This window comes from Manis pentadactyla, chromosome 4 (genome assembly GCF_030020395.1).
Source record: "Manis pentadactyla isolate mManPen7 chromosome 4, mManPen7.hap1, whole genome shotgun sequence".
Classification (NCBI taxonomy): domain Eukaryota; kingdom Metazoa; phylum Chordata; class Mammalia; order Pholidota; family Manidae; genus Manis; species Manis pentadactyla.
In genome coordinates, this window is record NC_080022.1 from 119,846,008 (window position 1) to 119,865,336 (window position 19,329).

Consider the following 19,329-nt stretch of genomic DNA (forward strand, 5'->3'; position numbering starts at 1 on the left):
CACCCGACTTCTAGGACACCTACCCTAGGCCAGCTGCCTCTTCTGCCATGGGTCCTCTTACCACAGCATAGTGAACTCCAAGTGGTGGTGGTCTCCACTTGGCTCTGTCTCCCCCAGATTATGAGCTGGGGGTGTGTAGTAAAGGAGGCCTGGCTGCCTACTGCCTGATGACTAAGTCTTTTAAAGACATAAATGGAGACTGAGGAAGGGCAGGGACTTGCCCAGGGTGACAGAGGGAAGAGCTCAAAGGGCAAGGTGCAAAGAACTCTACTTGATAACACTGTTAGTAGCTAACACTCACATGGTTTCTCCTGCCTGCCTGGCATGGTCTAAGGGCTTTAAAAATACTAATTCATTTCATCTTCACAACAACCCTTTGAAGTAGATACTAGGAACTAGTATTACCCACTTTTTTACAGAGAAGGAAACCAAGGCACAGAGAGCTTAAGTAACTTGCTCCAGGCTGCACAGCTGCTAAACACTGATGTCAGGATGTGAATTAACTCCCTAACACTTCCCTGTGTGAGGCCCTCTTGTGGAAGAGGCAACTGGGCCCAGGCCTTGTCACTCAGCCAGTAGGGGGCAGTGGCTGGTGGAGTCTGACCCTTTCCCAGCCAGCTCTGTCCACAGCTCAGATTACCCACCCCTGGCCTTTGCCCATGTGGTCTTAGTCACCTTATCTAAAACTGGGGCAATGTTGTTTGTTCCCTCATAGGGGCATTGAAGGCATTCAGTTGAAATCAGGCAAGGGCTTTGAATAGTGCCTGCCACACAGTGGGTACTTAAGCTTTGTTCTTATTATCTTCCCTCCCTGCTCCCCTCTCCCAGCCCCAGCCCCAACCCCAGGGAAAGGCGGAGCAGGGCTGCTGTGGGTGGAGGGCAACAGCCAGACCTCTGTTGCTTAGCAGCTGCCTGGGAGTCAGAAACCAGCTGGTGGGGTTGGGACCTGGTCCACCTGCCCCACCTAAGCTTCTGGGAGCTTGGAAATGCCCAGCCCAGGGCCCAGGGTTGCCTATCCTCAGCCTTGGGAACAAGGGTTCAGCCTTGAGGCTACTGACCAGATGAGAAAAGGAGGCCAAGGAGATGGGTGGGGAGAGGCAGACTGTCCCTCAGAGAGACTGGAGGCGGAGTGCAGCTTTGTTTATATACTGTTCCCCACGCAGGGGAGACCCTCTCTCCATCTCGGAAAAGCCCAAATCCAATCTCAGGCCCTTCCCCAAATGCCATCTCCTGGGGGCCTCTTCACTCTGCTGGGTCTCTAGCCTATCTTTGGCTGATGGCACTCCTAAGAATCCCCGGTGCTGCCAAATAAAACCTTTTATGTTGGATCCTGCGGGATGTGTAGGAGTTCCGCAGGGGGCTGGGGGCTGAGGAGCGCATTCCAGACTGACCACCCAGCCACGGCAAAAGCACGGCCGTGGGAGGGTTCCGGCACACTGGGGAACAAAGTGGTGTCTCGCGAAACTGACAATACATAATGTCGCTTGGCCGGTGGCGTAGAAGGCGAAACGAGCGGAGGGGCCAGGGAGTTGCCGCGTCAGAATTCCCCTGGCTTTCGCGTCAGAGCTGCCTCATTACCTGAATATGCACGCCGCTCGCTGTTAGGAGGAAGGAAAAGGCCTCCAAGTTGGGGAACACTCGCCGGCCCTGTCGAAAGCCTCTACCCGCCGCCCACGCCGGGGACCCCGCGAGCGGACTCCAAGGCCCGGCAGGCCCCGCGCTGCGGCGCATGCTCGGCGGGCGTCTTCGCCAGCAGGGCCGAGCTGGGGCCCTGTCTTCCCCCCATTGTCTGAAGGGCAGGGGCGGGGCGGGTGGCGCGCAGGCGCGTCCATTGGCCGGGCGGCGCGTCAGTCGCGCCCGGCGCCCACCTCCTTGCAGGCCCGGCCCCGTGTGCACGCGCCCCGGCCGCCTGGCGCCCCGCCCGCGCCTCAGGACCGGCGGGGCCGCGCGGCGCATCCTGCAGGCGGCGGCAGCGGCGGGCGCGGCGGGCGCGGCGGCGGTAGCCGGCCGCAAGATGATGAAGTTTCGGTTCCGGCGGCAAGGCGCCGACCCGCAGCGAGAGAAACTCAAGCAGGAGCTCTTCGCCTTCAACAAGGTGCGGCGGCTGCGGCCCGAGCTGGGCGGGAGGGGTCAGGCCGGGGGCCTGGGCTGGGAGCCCGGGGACCCGAGCCACGTCGGGCCGGGGTGGGGGGAAGGGGGCGCCCGGGGGGCGCGGCTCGGGGCCGGCCGCCCCCTCGGTGGGCCCCACTCCTCGCCGCCTCGCGGCCTCCGCTCTCTGACTCTGGGTAGGTCCGCGTCCCCCGCCGACTTCCCGCGTCGGCCTCTCGGATCCCTGGGCCTCACCGGCTCGCTCCCTGCAGGACTCTGTCTACCTGGGTGTCTGTGTCTCTCTGTCTCTGCGAGACTCAGCGTGTCCCTGGCGTCTGCCCCTCCTTGTCTTTGACCGGCTCCCTCTCAGTTTATGCCTGTGTGTCTGGGCTGGGGGCTGTCTCTGCCTTGGCCCTGTATATCTCTCTGCGAATCTCTTCTCCGTCTCTACATCTCTGAGTCTTTGCGTGCCTTTTCTGCGTGTCTGTCGGCCTCCATGTGTATGCGTGGTTTCCCAAACTCTCACTCTGTCTCTAGAAATCTCTCTTTGTGGGGCCCCTCCTTGCCCCTCCTCAACCCTTGGGGCAGCCCAGGGCCCCAGTTTGTTTTTTTGATTTCGCACCCAGGCCAGTGGGGAGGAGCGAAGAGTGGAGGCAGATGTTGGGGGCTGGGGCTTGGAAATCCCTTCCCTGGTCTTTCCTCCCTTCCCCCACTGCCCCGGGCTCTGCCCTGCTGGGCCCTGCTGGGGACTCCAGGGGAGATGCCTGGCTGTGTACCCAACTGCACTTCACATTGTGGGACAGTTTCCCTTGCTGTGAAATGGGGCCCCTTTTCTCCCTGCTGTGGGCTCTGGGTCTCTGTCACATGGACCAGCCAGCTCACTGCTTTGAGCCAAGACAGGTGGGGGTAGAGGGCTGCTCCTGCCCTTCTTCCTCGGGGTAGAACAAGAGAGGCCATGGGAAAGGGGCTGCCTTCAGCACCTGCCTCCCACTGCGCTCATGTGTGGCAGCTCGAGGCCCCAGCCCACCTCTTGCTAACTCTTCACCCCCCAATACCCTACTCCAGGGTATTGCTTCTGGCCTCAGTTTTACCCCAAAGCCCTCGGATCACACAGCTCGCTGCTCTTGGGGATTAGAGTTGTTATCCCCATCACACAGGTGGGAAAATTGAGGTTCAGAGAGGGGTGACAGCTTGCCCTTTAAAGTCACAGAGTGAGGTGGGGCTCTTTGTCCTTGCATTCCCTTGCTGCTGGGATTTGACTTTAGCTTTGAGGGGCAGGGGTTTTTCAGAGGGGCTGCTGTGGTCCTGAGCCAACCAAAAGGAGACTCTTGTCCAGGAGGAACCTCTGGGTCGGCTGAACTTGGAGTGGCCGAGGCCAGAGCGTCATTCAGGGCAGGCAGGGTGCCACCAAGGACCCTCAGACTTGGTGGCCAGGAACCCGTAGGGGGCCTGAGAGGGCTTCCAGATGACCCCCTCATGTGCTGGGTGGCTATGAGGCTGGGACCCTGTGAGGTGAGAGAATGACACGGTGGGCAGGCACAGGGCCAAGGTGTCACTTCCTCAGCTGGTGAGTTGGGGCGTGAAGTGGGGACTTAAGATAGATGGTGGGGAGGCTCAGCTCCCCCTTGCTGGTCCTGGGTTAGCAGGAGCTGAGGACTGGTTCCCTGCTAAGGAGGGCGAAGCCCCATTCTGAGTGTGCGGCAGTGATGGGAGTCCTAGGCAAGGGGCTTGGTCACCAAGGGGGTAGTAGACCATCACTGGAGAATAGACTCCAGACTCCCACATAGGGGTGGTGTCTAGCGGCGAACGTGGACTTTGGACTCAGTCTTGGATCCAGAACCCAGCCCTGCCCACAAGTGGCTTGTGGGATGTCCACTCTATGTCAATTTAAACAAATATTGTTATTAGCTCCTTAGGTCCCCTTCTAGGAGCTAGGGACATGGCTATGACCAGAACAGACAAATGCCTTTCCACTCAGGGGACTGATGTGCTGGTGGGGGAGATGGAGCAAAGACAAAACCAGAGAGTAAAATATGCAGCAGTTTGGATGGTGGCCAGTGCTGTGGGTAAAATGAAGTAGGGTGAGGACGCAGGGTGTAGGGATGGTGGTGCCTGCCATAGCCAGGGAAGTTAAGGAGGCCTCAAGGGGCTGAATCCTGAGCTGAGACCCTGGAGATGGGACGGAGCCTGCCATGGGGAGTGCTGACTGAAGCACATTTTTCGTGAAGGGGCGGTAGATGAAAAGGTCCTGAGGCAGGACCCTGCCTGGTAAACTGGAGGAGAGCGGAAGGCCACTGAGCTTGGAGTCAAATGAGGCAAGGGGAGGAGGAGGAAACAGGGCAAGATGACTAAGACGTGGCTTTGACTTGAAGTGGCTGGGAGCCCCAGGAGGGTCCTGAGTAGAGGAGGGGACTGGCCAGACACAGTCAGGTCCAGCGTGGGCACAGCACTGCTGGTGGGAAAGGTAGCTGCTACCACCACCAGCTCCCACCAAACATGACCCTGTCCTCAGGTGGGCTCACTGGCCCTGGGGACCAGGTGGGAAATGGGGGCTCTGAGAGTGCTGTGATTGGCCCAAGGCCATGCTGGCTGCCCAGAGGGCTCAGCTCGCCTGGATGGGCTGAGGCACGGGCAGCAGTCCTGGGGACCAGGGTGTCTTACAAAATGTATGTCTTGCTGAGGCAGTGGTCAGGAGGTACTGCAGGCCTACATGTGGTACCCCACACTGGTGTTGAGGACAGGGGCCTAGGGTTCCCCCCAGCCAGGCCCCTGGGGATGAGTAGGAGCTCCTTGGGTGGGTGGGCAAGTGGATGGAAGGAAGCAGCGAGTGCAGCCTGGTGGGTGGAAGTGTGTGCTGAGACTGGCTCCATAGGAGCAGAGGACCAGGTGGGAACTGTTCCATCCATACCCCCAGAGCACAAGCCCCCTTTACACCCTCCCCACCATATATAGGGCTGGGAATCATGTTGCCTAATTTCCAGGTGGGCCACCCATGTCTAGAAGGCAGGTGACACCTTTAGGGACTGAACAGGAAGCTCCCTTTCTCTGGGCCTCAGTTTCCCTGTCTCTGGGTCTTGGGGTGGAAGGCATCCCTCTTGGGGATGGGGTGGATCAAGAGCCTCTCCTAGCTAATGTTGGGTATTGGCTTCCAACTCCACGTGGAGCCTGGTTTGGGCAATGCCTGGACTTCATGTGGGCCCCTGGGCAGCATGGTGCCTCATCAGGCTTCAGTCTGTGCCTCTGTGGGTGGGGTGCAGGGCCCCACTGTGCAGGGCAAGTGGGGTCCCCTTGTAGGCCTGCACCTCTCTAAGGCTTGCTCTCTCTGTTGCCAGAGCCCTGTGCTGGGGTGTGCATGGTAGTGAGAGGGACAGAACCTTGGCCTGGGTGGACCTCTGAGGGGCCAGGGCCCAGGCCCCTTACACTGACTGGAGGCATGATCACCCATTTCACAGTTGAGGACACTGAGGTACAAAGTGCAGGTGGACCCAGCTACAGCCCTGCTGTATAGCAGTAGGAGGGTCTGGGAGCTGCCTCAGGGTGGGCCTCAGACACCTTGTGCAAATGCCCTCTCCTTTCCTGCAGACCGTGGAGCATGGCTTCCCCAACCAGCCCAGCGCCTTGGCCTTTGATCCTGAACTTCGCATCATGGCCATTGGCACCAGGTCTGGGGCTGTCAAGATGTATCCTTTGTGGGCTGTGGCCTGTGGGGCTCATCAACCTCCTGATCTCAGTTCCCTGTGTGCTGGACTCCCGGGGCAGGCCCAGACTGGGAGACTGCAGAAGGTGTCCAGATTGTAGTAGAGGTCGGTGTGGCTTTTGCCCTGAGACGTCTCACAGAGATGGTGGGAGGGTCAGCTTGCAATGGCTACAGCTGTCCCTCTCTGCATTTCAACCAGCCAGTTTTCCTAGGTGACCCTGTCATCATCCCAGCAACTGTGACTGGAAGGGGTGGGGGGAGGTGCTGGCCTTGAGGTGTACACAGCAAGGGTGGTGGGTGGGCTGGGGTCACACTGCAAGCCCTGCCCTGATGACAAGACATTTGTACGTGTGCAAATGTGAAGACACACGTGTTCAGCTGGGGGCAGTGCCAGGCTCAGCATGGTGAGTGCAGCGCAGCCCCCACCTGGACGCTGGCGGCCACACAATGGGCTGTGTGAGATGCACAAAGCAGGCATTTTCCCTGCAAATGGGGGTTGCAGGTGGGGGCGAGCAGGCAGCAGAGTGCCTCCTTGCCTGCCGTGGAGAACCCAGCCCCTGCTGCTCTTGGCAAAGCCCCTTGGGTGGGGAAACCAAGGTGCAGGATCTGCTTGGCGAGGGGTGGCCCCCTCTTACCCCTCCTCTTGTGACCCTCCGGATCTCAGTAGCCTCACTGAGGATGCTGGTTGGCAGAAAATGAGTCAGTGACTGGAAAGCAGGGGGTCGGAGGTGGGGCCTTTCCCCTCAGGACTGGAAGCACTGACCAGTCAGGAGTAGGCATCTGGGCCTGTGCTCTGTGAATTTGCCTACTCTGGGAAGTGTGCTTCGGCCAGAATGTCCCCTCTTCCTCTCCCATGGTCCACTGAGGCAGTGGTGGGGCAGGGGGGCTGGGCTACCTGCCTTGGGAGGTGCCTGCTTCCCAGCCTGCCGCCCCCACCCTTTGTGGTGTTCTCCTGCCCGCATGTGTACTGTGTTTCTGCAGCCCCTTTCTCCCGGTTGCAGCAGACGCTGTCTCAGTGTGCCAAGCATGTGTCTCTGTTAGCCTGAGCCACCCCTCTGGGTGTCCCGGTCTTTCTTGGGCACTTGCTCCTCATGTTCACAAAGAACCTGACAAGCAGGTGAACAGACCCAGACCGGGAGAGAGCCTCACAGGAGGCTAGGGCCTTCCCCCTCCCCCTCCCTCCTTCCCCCAGACCACCCCAGCCCCAGACTTGGGAAACTGAGGCTAGCCACAGAAGTTGCCCCTCCCCTCAAGGCTGGCGCATCTCCTTGGCAACCCTGGTTCCCACCCAGCACTCCTGCCCCGTCTTTTGTCCTCTCTTCTGTGTCCCCCCAGCTCCTGCAGGGAGTCTTAGCTCCAGCTCCAGGCAACCGTCCTGCCTCGTTGCCAGGCAGCATCCCTGCAGCCTCCTTAGCCCTCATCTTGGGGCCCTCTTGGCCACTGTCAAACCTGCAGTTGCTGGAACTCCAGCCCTGATGTGGGGTACTTGAAGCAGGTCAGCTAACCTCTCCAAGCCTCTCTGCTTGCCTGTAAAATGGGCAAGCTGTGGCCTCTCCCTGCTCACAGTGTGGGCTCCTGGCTGCCGGCCCCCGAGGGAGGCTGGTTTCCTTGCCCACAGCCAGAGTCTGGCCTGGAGCTGTGGGAAGAGGCAGCTGGGACTCTTTCCTGCCCAGGTCTGGCTGGCATCTGTGCCTATGCAATCCTGACCTGCGGGGGCTCAGGTCTTGTGCACACAGACACACATGAGGCTGACCTGGAGCAGAGCCCTGGCCACATGCCAGTGTGCTGGGTGTGTTTTATTCTCACCTGCCCTGTGTCAACCCTACAAGGTGGGAGTGGGAGTCAATAGCCCATTTTACAGATGAGTAAGTGAAGGTCATACAGCAGCACTGACTTGCAGGAGCTGCGTGGAGCCTGGGGATTCTTGAGGGTACTGGATGATGCTGCTTGTTCAGGGAAGGGGCTCACCTAGACTGTAGAGGGCTCCTGGGTAGGCCTCCCCGGCTGGGCCCGTCAGAACAGTCCTAGGGAAGAAGGAGGCTTGGGCATCTCCTTGGTTTCCTGGCCCGTGCCTGTTTCCAGCCCTTGACCCGTCACCGTCAGCTACGGTGCTCCTGGTGTGGAGTTCACAGGCCTGCATCCAGACACTGCCACCATCACCCAGATACACTTCCTGCCCGGCCAGGTGAGCCTATAACCTCAGGCTCCCCAGTCCCCCATGCCTCCCTGCCCCTCCCAGGCCAGCCCAGTCTTGGTCTCTGCTCACCTACCAGGGCCGCCTCCTTACCCTGTTGGACGATAGCAGCCTGCATCTCTGGGAGATTGTTCACCACACTGGCTGTGCCCACCTGGAGGAGGTGCTCAGCTTCCAGCTGCCCAGTCGGCCAGGCTTTGACAGTGCCAGGTACTGAGGACCAGCCTTTGGGCACAGGGGGAGTCTGATGGAGGCTGTGGAGTCAGCTTTGCAAAAGTGCACTGGGGACAGGAAGCTGCCCCAGTGGCAGAGTTCAGGGTGACAGGTTACATGACGCCCACCTGGGTTCCAGAGAGCTGTGCTCTGTGGGCTTTGCATGTGTTGGATAGGGCTCCTGGCCGAGCCCAGGTTGAGCAGGTAGGGTCTTTTCACTAGGGCCTTTCACAGCTGGGACACCAGGAGACACAGGGTGGGAGAGCACACATTGTGTCCTGGGTTCCTTGTACCGTATGTGTGGCATTGCCCCCCCTTTCAGTGATGGGGCTGTCTGGGCACATGGAGCAGGTCTGCCCTGAACTAACATGAGCACAGGTTCCCTGGTGTCTTGTTGGGGGTAGGGCAGTAGGCCATAGTGTGAGTGGGTGAAAGGGTAGTTGTTTGGGGCTGTTTGAGGTGCTGGCAGGACATTCCAGGGACAATTGAACGGCCTGGACCCCTGGCGAGAGTGTAGGGGGCCTAGACCTGCTGTCTTCCCTGAAGTGGCCAGAGCGGGCAAGTCCTCCAGCTGCAAGATGCCTGTCCCAGCTCAGTGGGAGGCCAGGCCTGCTCTTACTGAGGCTTCTGACACCTCCACACGTCCACTCCTAACCCAGGTTGATTCCCGGGGTCTCCCAGCCTCTGCAGGCAGGGGCAACCTCAGGCTGTCCTGCAAAGTCAGGGAGATAGGGACTCATGGTGAGGGTTCCTGGGTGGGGCTCAGGAGGGCCATGTATGTTTTGGAGCTCCTGGTCCTAGCCCAGTTGGTGGCCTGGTTCCTGCCTTCCCCTCCTTCTGGAGGGGAGGAGCTCGGAAGACTGTCTCCGAGACCTGGTGAACCTATATTTATCCCTCTCCCTGCCGACACCCTGATGAATAATTGAGTGAGCTAATTACAGTGCCTGCAGCTGCCACTGTCCCCTTCCTGGTGCGCCAGCCCACTCGATAATCAGGCCCCAGTGAGTGCAGAGGGGCCGTAATGGGCTGGCAGTAGTGGCCCAGCCCCCTCTGCAACCTCTCAGCAGGTGCGTGGGCTCGCATCCTCAGCTTGCCTCCCCTCATCCCCTGCAGTGGCCTACCTGGCCTCACCCGCATCACAGTGGTCTTGCTGGTGGCTGCTGGTGACATGGCAGCCCTGGGCACCGAGGGTGGCAGTGTCTTCTTCCTGGATGTTCCCACCCTGACGCTACTTGAGGGGCAGACTCTTGGCCCAGATGAGGTTCTGCGAAGGTGAGAGGCAGGCGGGGTTCCCAGCACCGAACTGTGCCTGCATGGCGCTCCTGCCAGCTCACTTCAGCCCCCTCTGCAGTGTGCCAGATGATTACCGGTGCGGGAAGTCACTGGGCCCTGTGGAGTCACTCCAGGGACACCTTCGGGACCCCACCAAAATCCTCATTGGCTATAGCCGGGGCCTGCTAGTCATCTGGAACCAGGCTGCACAGTGTGCAGACCGTGTCTTCCTGGGTAACCAGGTGTGTGGGTGAGACTGTGGGTGGCCCGCCGCTGGGGCCCTCTGCTCAGACCACCTTGCTCACTCCTGTCTGCCATGCCCTGCAGCAGCTGGAGAGCCTGTGCTGGGAGCGCAGTGGTAGCACGCTGGTCAGCTCACATAGCGATGGCAGCTATGCAGTCTGGTCCGTGGATGCTTGCGGCTCCCTGACGACGCAGCCCACAGTGGCCACCACGCCCTACGGTGAGTGCCAAGGAGGCCAAGGGCAGTCCCCACTACTTGAGCATAGGGTTGACAGGTAACCCCAAGCTCAGGCACTTGGGGCTGCCTGGCCTTGGTGGGGGTATCCAGAAGAACTTATGGAAGGCAGCAGCACTGAGCCAAAACCACAAAGGTGAGACACCCGTTAAGGGGCATGGTTGGGCAGTGGGCCTTCCCTCTGGGAGGCAGGAAGCAACTGTGGGGTGGGAAGCAATGGTGGCAAACAGGGATAGGAAATGCATCAAGAAATGTGACCTGGGGCCCTTCTGGTTGCTGAGAGCAAGTGAGCCTGACATGGTCCCACCCCTCCAGGCCCCTTCCCCTGCAAAGCCATCAACAAGATTCTATGGCGAAACTGTGAATCTGGGTAGGTGGGGAGCCTGGTCTCCGGTGTGGGTGAGGGGCTGCGTCTCCTGGGGAACAGAGGATGGGCTCTGGGGCACAGGGGCGTCCTGTGAATGCTCTTCCCAGGTCTGGCGGTGTTGGCTCAGGTGGCTCCCCCACCCTCATGCAGGGACCACTTTATCATCTTCAGTGGCGGCATGCCACGAGCTAGCTATGGCGACCGCCACTGTGTGAGTGTGCTCCGGGCTGAGACTCTGGTGACGCTGGACTTCACCTCCCGCATCATCGACTTCTTCACGGTGCACAGCACGCGGCCTGAGGATGGTGTGTGTCTTGCTCACCCCAGCCCTGTGCCCCAGGCCTCCCATGGCTGTGCTCACCCTGCCCCTGTCCTGCAGAGTTTGACGAGCCCCATGCCCTAGCTGTGCTGCTCGAAGAGGAGCTAGTGGTGCTGGACCTGCAGACGCCCGGCTGGCCCTCTGTGCCTGGGCCATACCTAGCCCCGCTGCACTCATCTGCCATCACGTGCTCTGCCCATGTTGCCAACGTCCCTGCCAAGCTGTGGGCCCGCATTGTGAGTGCTGGCGAGCAGCAGAGTCCCCAGCCAGCCTCCAGCACTTTGGTGTGTGTCCAGGGCCTCCTGTGGGGTGGGGAGGAAGGGACTTTGGGGAGGGAGAGTGTACCTGGCGGAGAGGCCCTGCCTGGCACAGGCTGGGAGGCAGGAATGTGGCAGGCAGACATAGGGCAGTTGGGGGCAGTGTGGGCCCTGGATGCCATGCCTGGAGTGAGATGGAGAAGGTGTTTGTCCTGACCTTCTACTTACATCTCTACCTCCCTCTCTCAGAGGTGGCCCATCACTGGGGGCCGGAACCTGGCCCAGGAGCCATCACAGCGAGGGCTGCTGCTGACTGGGTAGGCTGACACATATGTCCCAGGGTCAGGCCACTGTGATGTGTGTGTGCAAGGGGGGCCTGGTGCAGTCCTTGTGGGTGTGGGAGAGCCTGTCCTGGGCTTGGTGGGTGCTGACCTTCTCTGGTGGGACCAGGTCATCCCTGCTCCCACAGGGTGGATTGGGATAAAGCTTTCTTAGGCTCTGGTTGAAGGCCCTACCCTACCCTGCCTTTTGGCCTGGAACTGAGCTCTGTCTACCTAGCCTGCCCCGTACCGGAAAATCTGGGCTGGCCCATGCTGCTGAGCTGCACAGGGCAGGTGCTGGAGATCCCGGCCTCAGCCTGGCAGGCACTGACGTGCCTGGTGACTCAGGTCCCGACTTCCTGCCCTGCCCCTGCTGCCCGCCTGCGTTGAGACCCTCAGGCCTCTGACTCCAGCGTTCTCTGCCCTGCTTGAGAATTCCTCACCGTGGCTTTCACGGCCTCTGGATATGTTCCGGCCAGCCCCACAGATTCATGCACCTTCTCAGGCCCTGTCTCTGGGCTCCCACAACTGCCCAGGGGCCCCTGACTTGGGCTCTGCAGCTGCGTCCTGGGGCTACGCCCCAAATTTGTCTGCTCCTCCCCCTCCCTACTTCCTCCTGTTCTCTGCGTGGCTGCCTGGTGACCCAGCTCGTCCCTCTGCTCTGTGACTGGCTAACTCCTGATCACCTTTTCTCGATGCCCCAGTAGAGCCAGAATCCCTATAGTTCTCTGTTCCCTGTGTTATCCACTCTTCCACCTCCTGCTCATCATGTTCATATTATTTCCACTCCCTTTCATCCTGTTTGAAGGACTTGGGTGCATGTGGCCTAGCATACAATAGGTGCTCAGTATGTGTTTGCCCTGTACAGGGGGTGCTTACTGTTTGCTGTAGGAGTTTGGCATATGTAGTACGTGTTCACTGGATGAGTGCATGGAAGGGTGAGCAGGGACCTGGGGTGGGCCTGATGAGACCCTCCCTGCAGCCATGAGGACGGCACCGTGCGGTTCTGGGATGCCTCTGGTGTGGCCCTGCGGCCACTCTACAAGCTGAGCACAGCTGGCCTCTTCCAGACGGACTGCGAGCATGCTGACAGCCTGGCCCAGGCCACTGAGGATGACTGGCCACCCTTCCGCAAGGTGGGCCCCTCCCCCAGCCCCAGGGAGCCTGTCCTGGCTCTGCTGCCCCATGTCATTACTCCAATTCACCCTTCAGGTGGGCTGCTTTGACCCCTATAGTGACGATCCCCGGCTCGGTGTGCAAAAGGTGGTGCTCTGCAAGTACACAGCCCGGATGGTGGTGGCAGGCACTGCAGGCCAGGTAGGGCAAAGGTATCCCTGGGGTTGAGGGGCTTGGCTTTCTTGAGAAGGTGGGCCTGAGCTGAACTGCAGAGTCGGAGAGGGACCAGCATGGGCAAAAGCCCAGAGGTGGGAATGGGGCTTCCAGGTGGGGCCTGCTGGGTGAGGCCAGCCAGGGAAGTGGGGCCTGTTGTTGGGAGCCGTTAGTCTAAACTTTGGCTGTGGGCCAGCCATGGAGGGCTGGGGCTAGGGTGGGAGTATTAGATGAGCCCTGGAAGGGTAGACCACAGTAGGTCTTGGTCACTGCCAAGCTCCTGGCACTCAGCATACAAAAGGTTCTCAATGTCTGTTCATTGCTAAATGGGAGACAGGGTGGTGGGAGGTACTTTGCTCAAGAAGGCAGGATCTTGGTCACTGCCAGGCACCTAGCACTTGCATGGTATACAGAAGGTGCTCAATGTGTGCTTACTGCTAAATGGGAGACAGGCTGGAAGGGGATCCTTTGCTCCAGGAGGGAGGGGACCAGCGGGTCTCAGTCACCACCATGTTTCTCAGGGCTCCGATGGCCCTGGTATGCACAGTCATTCAGTAAGTGCTTATTTAGCAAATGAACTGGAGATGATCTGGGACCATCCTGGTAGTGACTTTGCAGGCCTAGATGGGGCACTGGTGGCCCCACCCTGTATGCTGACCCCTTCTCCGCCCTGGCTATGGGGTCAGGTGCTGGTGCTGGAACTAAGTGATACGCCATCGGAGCAAACGGTCAGCGTGTCCAGCGTGGACCTCCTTCAGGACCGAGAGGGCTTCACGTGGAAGGGCCACGAGCGGCTGAGCCCACGCATGGGGCCACTGCCCTGGCCTGCTGGCTTTCAGCCCCGAGTGCTCGTTCAGTGCCTGCCACCAGCTGCAGTCACTGCTGTCACGCTCCACGCAGAGTGGAGCCTTGTGGCCTTTGGCACCAGTCATGGCTTTGGCCTCTTTGATTACCAGCGCAAGAGCCCTGTGCTGGCCAGGTGTGTGGGGTGGCCTGGGGCCCAGGGAGGTGGGGTCTCCCCTCCGCCTCTGGCGTTCCCTGGAGCTGTCAGGGGTGACTGTAAAGCCCTGTCCCTTTGGCAGCTTGGCCTCATGCTGAGTGCTGCTGAGGGTGTGTTAAGCTTGCCAGCTGCTGGGTTTGCAGGGCAGTGTCAGAGGGGCTTAGACTTACTGACCAGGGACCCTTCATGCCTGGCCCTGGGGCACTGGCCACTCCACAAGGCTGCTCCATACACAGTTGGCCCTGCTTGTCCCCAGGTGTACCCTCCACCCCAATGACTCCTTGGCTATGGAGGGGCCACTCTCCCGGGTGAAGTCGCTCAAGAAGTCGCTGCGCCAGTCTTTCCGGCGCATCCGCAAGAGCCGAGTTTCAGGCAAGAAGCGGGCTGCTAATGCCAACAGCAAGGTGAGCTGGGGCCAGGCTGCCTGGGTGCTGCCTTTCCAGGCCTTGCTGCAGCCTAGAGCTGGGCGCTGGCCCAGAGTCTTGTTGGCTCCCCTCACATTGTCCATCCCTCAGCAGCCCTGGCCCCTGGGCCACCCAGACTGGGCAGAACGAGCTGGGGAGGGTGGCAGGGTGGCAGGCCAGGCCATATGGGAGGGATGGGGTGCAGGGAAGACAGAGTTCTGGAGCCCGACACCTGTCTAGTTGCAGGAGGCCAATGCGCAGCTGGCTGAGCAGGCCTGCCCCCATGATGTGGAGATGACTCCTGTGCAGCGCCGCATTGAGCCTCGCTCGGCTGACGACTCCCTCTCGGGCGTTGTGCGCTGCCTCTACTTTGCTGACACGTTCCTTCGAGATGGTGAGGCCAGGGGAGGGATGGGCTGGGGGCGATGCACCTCAAGTGTACATCTAGGAAATGGGTGGTAGGGATGGGGGGTGGCGCCTTCCAGGAGGTTGCAAAGCATTACTGTGAGTGCCTACTGTGTGCTGAGCTGCCTGGTGACAGGGTGCCCTGGCCACTTTACAGTCTCCTGGGATTGCTGACAGGGTGGGTGGGTGAGCTAGGTGGGCCTCGGAGCTGAGCAGGCAGAAGGGAGCCCAGGGTCTGGGGGAGGAGTGTGTGGGCTAGGCCAGTGCTGGGGCCTGAGGCAGGCATGCTGGGGAGACGGCCTGGCAGTGTGGCTGAGGCGAGGAGGTGCTCCTGGAGGCCAGGGGCTGTCTGCCTCACCAGGGAGCTGGCTCTGACCCCGAGGGGTGGGACTCCGGACAGGTCCTGCCGAGAAGCCATGTGGTCAGGCTTATTGGCTGATTTGCGGATTTGTCTTTAACTTGTGTAATGGAGGATTTCAGTCATACACAAAAATAGGAGCAGTCACCCCATACACTTGCCGTGGTGTCCCCGGCTGTCCCCACCCCACGTTCTCTTTGTCTTGCTGGAATATTTTAAATGGAAACCCACGCCTGAGTGCGCTAGTGTGTCTGACAGGCATAGCCTGGGCCACAGTGCCTGTACCACCCACGGAGCTGATGCCTGTCCCATCTTCACTCCTGGCCATTCATCTCAAAAATGCCTTTATATGGTTTACAACATCCAGTTAGTCCACACGTGGCATGTCACTGACGCATCTTTCAGTGTCTGAGTCTGTGAAGGGAGTCCCACCTTCTGGTGCCATTTATTTGCTGAGGGATCTTGGTCCAGTGGATTTTCCCACTGTCTGGATGTGGTAACCCTGGGGGGTCTTTCCCTTGTTCCATCGTCCCTAGGAGAGTGCTGACGGGGTTCAGGTTCCCAGCAGGCTGGGCATGGTGGAGGTGTCTCTGGCAGTGTGTCGAGTTGCTCACCAACTATTTGCTGGAGCTTGGCTCCCCATGGTTGTCGCTGAGGTCGCCATCCTCACGGGTGTCCGGCAGGGACTGTCTGCCCCTGCTTGTTGAGCCTGGTTCCCCACTAAAGCCCCTTCCCCAGAGGTTTAGCTCATGCAGGGAATGTAGGCAGGCCGGACGGCAGCCCGGCAGCCTTGGTTCGTCTCAGTCCGGGTGGGACTTCCATGTTTGGCTGCCCCAAGGCTGGCACTGAAGGGGACTGGGTGCAGCAGGGGGCTGGCAGAGGGGGGGTTGACAGGACCGAGCACACCAGCAGGGTGAGGGCCTGGTGCCAGATGTGTATACAGGACAGGTGAAAGGATGTGGTAGGTAGGGGAAGAGTCAGGGCTTTGTATGGGCAGAGGGTACAGTGGGATGGAGTTGGGGATATCAGGCTCCAGTTTAGGTGCTCGTTGACACCCCTGGGATGCCCTCGAAGGTATTTCTGCTTCCGCAGGAGGGGCATCTGAGGCCCTGGTTTTTGTTAGCAGTATAGAGAAGGTGCTAAGGCCATGAGACTGGCCAAAATCACCGTGGAGGCATGGGACAGGAGAGAGCCAGTCCTGGCTCCCAGGACATCAGGACAGGAGGGGGGCCCGCAGCATGCAGGAAGACGCCCTGCCTCACCAGCCTGTTGCCCTGTAGCAGCCCACCATGGACCCACCATGTGGGCAGGGACCAACTCCGGCTCCGTGTTCGCCTATGCGCTGGAGGTGCCAACGGCAGCAGCAGGTGGCGAGAAGTGGCCTGAGCGGGCGGTGGAGGCCGTGCTGGGCAAGGAGGTGCAGCTGATGCACCGTGCACCCGTGGTGGCCATTGCCGTGCTGGATGGGCATGGGCGCCCCCTGCCTGAACCCTACGAGGCCTCGAGAGACCTGGCACAGGCACCTGACATGCAGGGTGGCCATGCTGTGCTCATTGCATCGGAGGAACAGTTCAAGGTGAGCCACCAAGGAGACCCCTTCAGAGCCCCTGCCCTGGCTGTGCCCACTACCTGCTGAGCCCCCCAGCCAGCAGAGATGCTCCTGAAGAACCACCCCCCCCAGCCTGCTGTACCCCTTCAGGTGCCTCCTACCTCACTGACTCACCTCCTCCTACCTCACTGACTCGCCTCCAGGCCCTCTTGACCACCCCTGGGTTCCATCTAGCAGAAACTCGTGGTCTGGGTGGATAACGGCCATGTGGTCCTCACAGCCCCGTGTAACTGGCTCTCCCACAGATGGAGGGGCCTGGGAGGGTTCAGGGAGCACATGAAGCCTAGGTTTGGCGGCGGAGATGGCTGCTTGGGGCAGGAGGTAGTGGGCAAGGGGCATAGGTCGGAGGGCAGGCCTGAGTGCAGGCTGTGTTTGGGGTGGGGGCTGGTGCAGACAGCTGGGAGGAAGGGCCCTGGGGGGGTGAACAGGGCTAGGCTCTGCTCAACAGCCACCCGTCTGTCACCAGGTGTTCACACTGCCCAAGGTGAGCGCCAAGACTAAGTTCAAGCTGACAGCCCATGAAGGCTGTCGTGTGCGGAAGGTGGCCCTGGCCACGTTTGCCAGTGTGGCCTGTGAGGATTATGCTGAGACCTGCCTGGCCTGCCTGACCAACCTGGGCGACGTGCACGTGTTCTCGGTGCCGGGCCTGCGGCCCCAGGTGCACTACCCCTGTATCCGGAAGGAGGACATCAGTGGCATCGCTTCCTGCGTCCTCACGCGCCACGGCCAGGGTGAGGGAAAATGCTCCCAGGGCGAGGAACCCGAGCAGGGCCAGGAGACTTGCTGGGGAGTGTCAGGGTGGGCGCAGTGGGGCCCAGGTGGGACCCGGCCCAGCCAGGGAGGCGGCACTGGGGGCCACGGCTGGAGTTGGGTCTCCTAACTGCACTGCACTCCTTGTCTGCCCCACCCAGGTTTTTACCTGATTTCCCCATCAGAGTTTGAACGCTTCTCCCTAAGTGCCCGGAACATCACAGAGCCACTCTGCTCCCTGGATGTTAGCTGGCCCCGAGATTCTGCCCATGCCAGGTACAAGGAGGGGCAGGCCTTGGCCTTGGCCTGGGGGGCCCTGTGACCAAGGCTGGTCCCGTCCATGTCCCCGGATTCTGCACAGAATGAGGGCACCCTCCCTGGTGTCCACCCGCTCTAGTCCCAGGGCTTGGAGTGGGGGCGGGGGTCTGGCCCTCTAGCCTTGAGGTGCCTGCCTGTAGCATCAGGGCTCTCTCTGCAGCCACAGGCTCCGAGAGTCACCCAAGCTGAGCCAGGCAAATGGTACCCCGGGCATCATCTTGGCCCCACAGAGTCGTGATGGAAGCCCAGATCCTATCTGCAGCAAGAGATCTGGTGAGGGGCGAGGGGTGAATGGGGTAACAGGACACTGGGTGGGCAGGCAGAAGGGTGGAGGTCTGCTTGTGGGTGCCATATCCCACCATGTGCTGGCTTTGGGACAGGGTCCTCAGGTTCCCAAGTGTAGAGGGTGCCCAGGGGTCCAGGCAGGGGCCTGATCCCTTCTTCCCTGCAGACACCCTAGAGCTGCCTGAGGCCATGCTCTCACCCATGTCTATCGACTCGGCCACCAGTGCTGACACCACGCTGGACACAACAGGGGATGTCACGGTGGAAGATGTGAAGGATTTCCTGGGGTGAGGCGGGTGGGCAGGTCCACAGGAGGGGCTCCCAGCTGCCCAGCCTCCTTTCCCACCTTCCAGCCACCTTGTCAAGAGCTAGGCACAGAGGGCTGAGGAGGGGCCAGACCCCAGGACCCTCTGAGCACCACCCCCATCCCCTCCCCCAGCTCTTCAGGGGAATCTGAGAATCTGAGGAGTCTGGGAGAAGAGGCGGCTCGAGCCTGCACTGTCCTGAGCAAATGAGGCACTGCAGGCAGCGGGGCCCTGGGTCTGCCTGGCCTTCATCGCTCAACAGCCTTGACCCTTGTGGGGTCTCCCTGCTCATGCACCTGAAACCTCGGCAGGCCCTTGTGATGGTGGTATTCCCAAGGTCTGGCCACGTTCCAGGGGTGTCTTGCCAGGGGCTTCGGGGACCAACTCAGATATGATTTTCATAGTTTGGGATTAGAAAAAGGCCAACCTGTCAAGCCCCAGGTGGTGTTTGGCCATGGCCAGGCCAAATCACTTAAGAGGTGGCAGCAGCTTAGGGCTCGAGAGTTGGTCTGGCCTTCCCACCTCACAGATGAGCCTCACCCAGGCACACAAGGTCGGGCCTTGCTGGGTGAGCCCTTTGAGTGGGCCCAGCCTGGGGCCAGCCAGTCAGCCCTTCTGGTCTCATTGTGGCCCCTGCCTGGATCTGGGGCTGTGGATCTGCCCAAGCTTTTGCTGCCTAGAGCGCCCCCACACCCCTGTGGCCTTGCCCCCCACCAGGCCAACACCTCAACCCCCACCTCTGTTGCTGGGTCACCAAAGCCCGTTCCTGGCTATGCCCTGGCCTCAGTGGGTTGGACATGGTCAATACTCAGCCTGAACAGGCCCATCTCAGGCTCTCACTGCAGGGCCTCTGCCCCTAGGTGGCTGGGGCAGCCTTTTGCCTGCCCTGGAGAGCAGGCAGATTGGTGGCACCTATATGGCCAAACTACCAGGGTTTTTGCTGACCCCTCTTCCTTTCCTCTACTAGGAAGGCCAGAACTATCCAGCCACCAGCTACCCTGCTTGGAGCTGGAACCCATGGCCCCTGGCCCCTTCACGTAGACCCTACCTGCCCTGCCAGGGTGTGGGCCTGGGACTTGGCCCTGAGCTCTGGGGTGGACCAGCCCTTCCTATGGGCAGTTGGCCACCCCTGAGGCCAGGTGCCATGGGGAGAGGACAGCTGGGGCTGCCAGCCCACACCACCTCCCACTCCACACATCATCCGTCCCAACTTCCTTTGTAAAGAATATTTTTCTAATGCCTGTGCTGGGCCAGAGAGTCATTTCTAAAACTATTTTGGTACTTGCTCCTGGGCTGGCACCCTGAGTCTGCGTGTTTTTTTCTTTTTTTTTTTTTTTTTTGTGTGTGTGTGTGTGTGTGTG

At 60.4% G+C, this 19,329-nt stretch overlaps 1 protein-coding gene and 1 long non-coding RNA gene across 8 annotated transcripts in view; one reads left to right on the forward strand and one right to left on the reverse strand.

Annotated features, from left to right (window-relative positions):
• The window catches only part of LOC130683427 (uncharacterized), a 6,188-nt gene extending 4,456 nt beyond the window's left edge, over window positions 1–1,732 (reverse strand). Inside the window, exon 1 of the long non-coding RNA XR_008997138.1 lies at window positions 1,579–1,732. This is a non-coding gene — a long non-coding RNA (uncharacterized LOC130683427). The remainder of the gene's footprint in view (window positions 1–1,578) is intronic.
• A 121-nt stretch (window positions 1,733–1,853) lies between these two features.
• On the forward strand, window positions 1,854–19,313 carry LLGL1 (LLGL scribble cell polarity complex component 1). 7 transcript variants are annotated; one of them, XM_057500782.1, is made up of 22 exons: window positions 1,854–2,095; window positions 5,671–5,768; window positions 7,889–7,970; window positions 8,059–8,189; window positions 9,306–9,464; window positions 9,544–9,706; window positions 9,792–9,927; window positions 10,258–10,312; window positions 10,460–10,614; window positions 10,689–10,912; window positions 11,135–11,202; window positions 12,188–12,341; window positions 12,418–12,522; window positions 13,221–13,513; window positions 13,791–13,938; window positions 14,179–14,332; window positions 15,985–16,277; window positions 16,777–17,041; window positions 17,222–17,336; window positions 17,539–17,651; window positions 17,830–17,950; window positions 18,936–19,312. In XM_057500782.1, the coding sequence occupies exons 1-22, from the start codon at window positions 2,015–2,017 to the stop codon at window positions 19,099–19,101; spliced, it is 3,279 nt and encodes a 1,092-aa protein (XP_057356765.1). In that variant the 5' UTR covers window positions 1,854–2,014; the 3' UTR covers window positions 19,102–19,312. The 7 variants fall into 7 exon arrangements, 5 of the variants coding, with proteins under 5 accessions (XP_057356765.1, XP_036749877.1, XP_057356766.1 ...); XM_036893982.2 differs by having other exon boundaries at window positions 1,855–2,095; window positions 14,185–14,332; window positions 15,982–16,277; XM_057500783.1 differs by having other exon boundaries at window positions 1,857–2,095; window positions 10,481–10,614; window positions 15,982–16,277; window positions 18,936–19,311.
• Window positions 19,314–19,329: the final 16 nt, after the last annotated feature.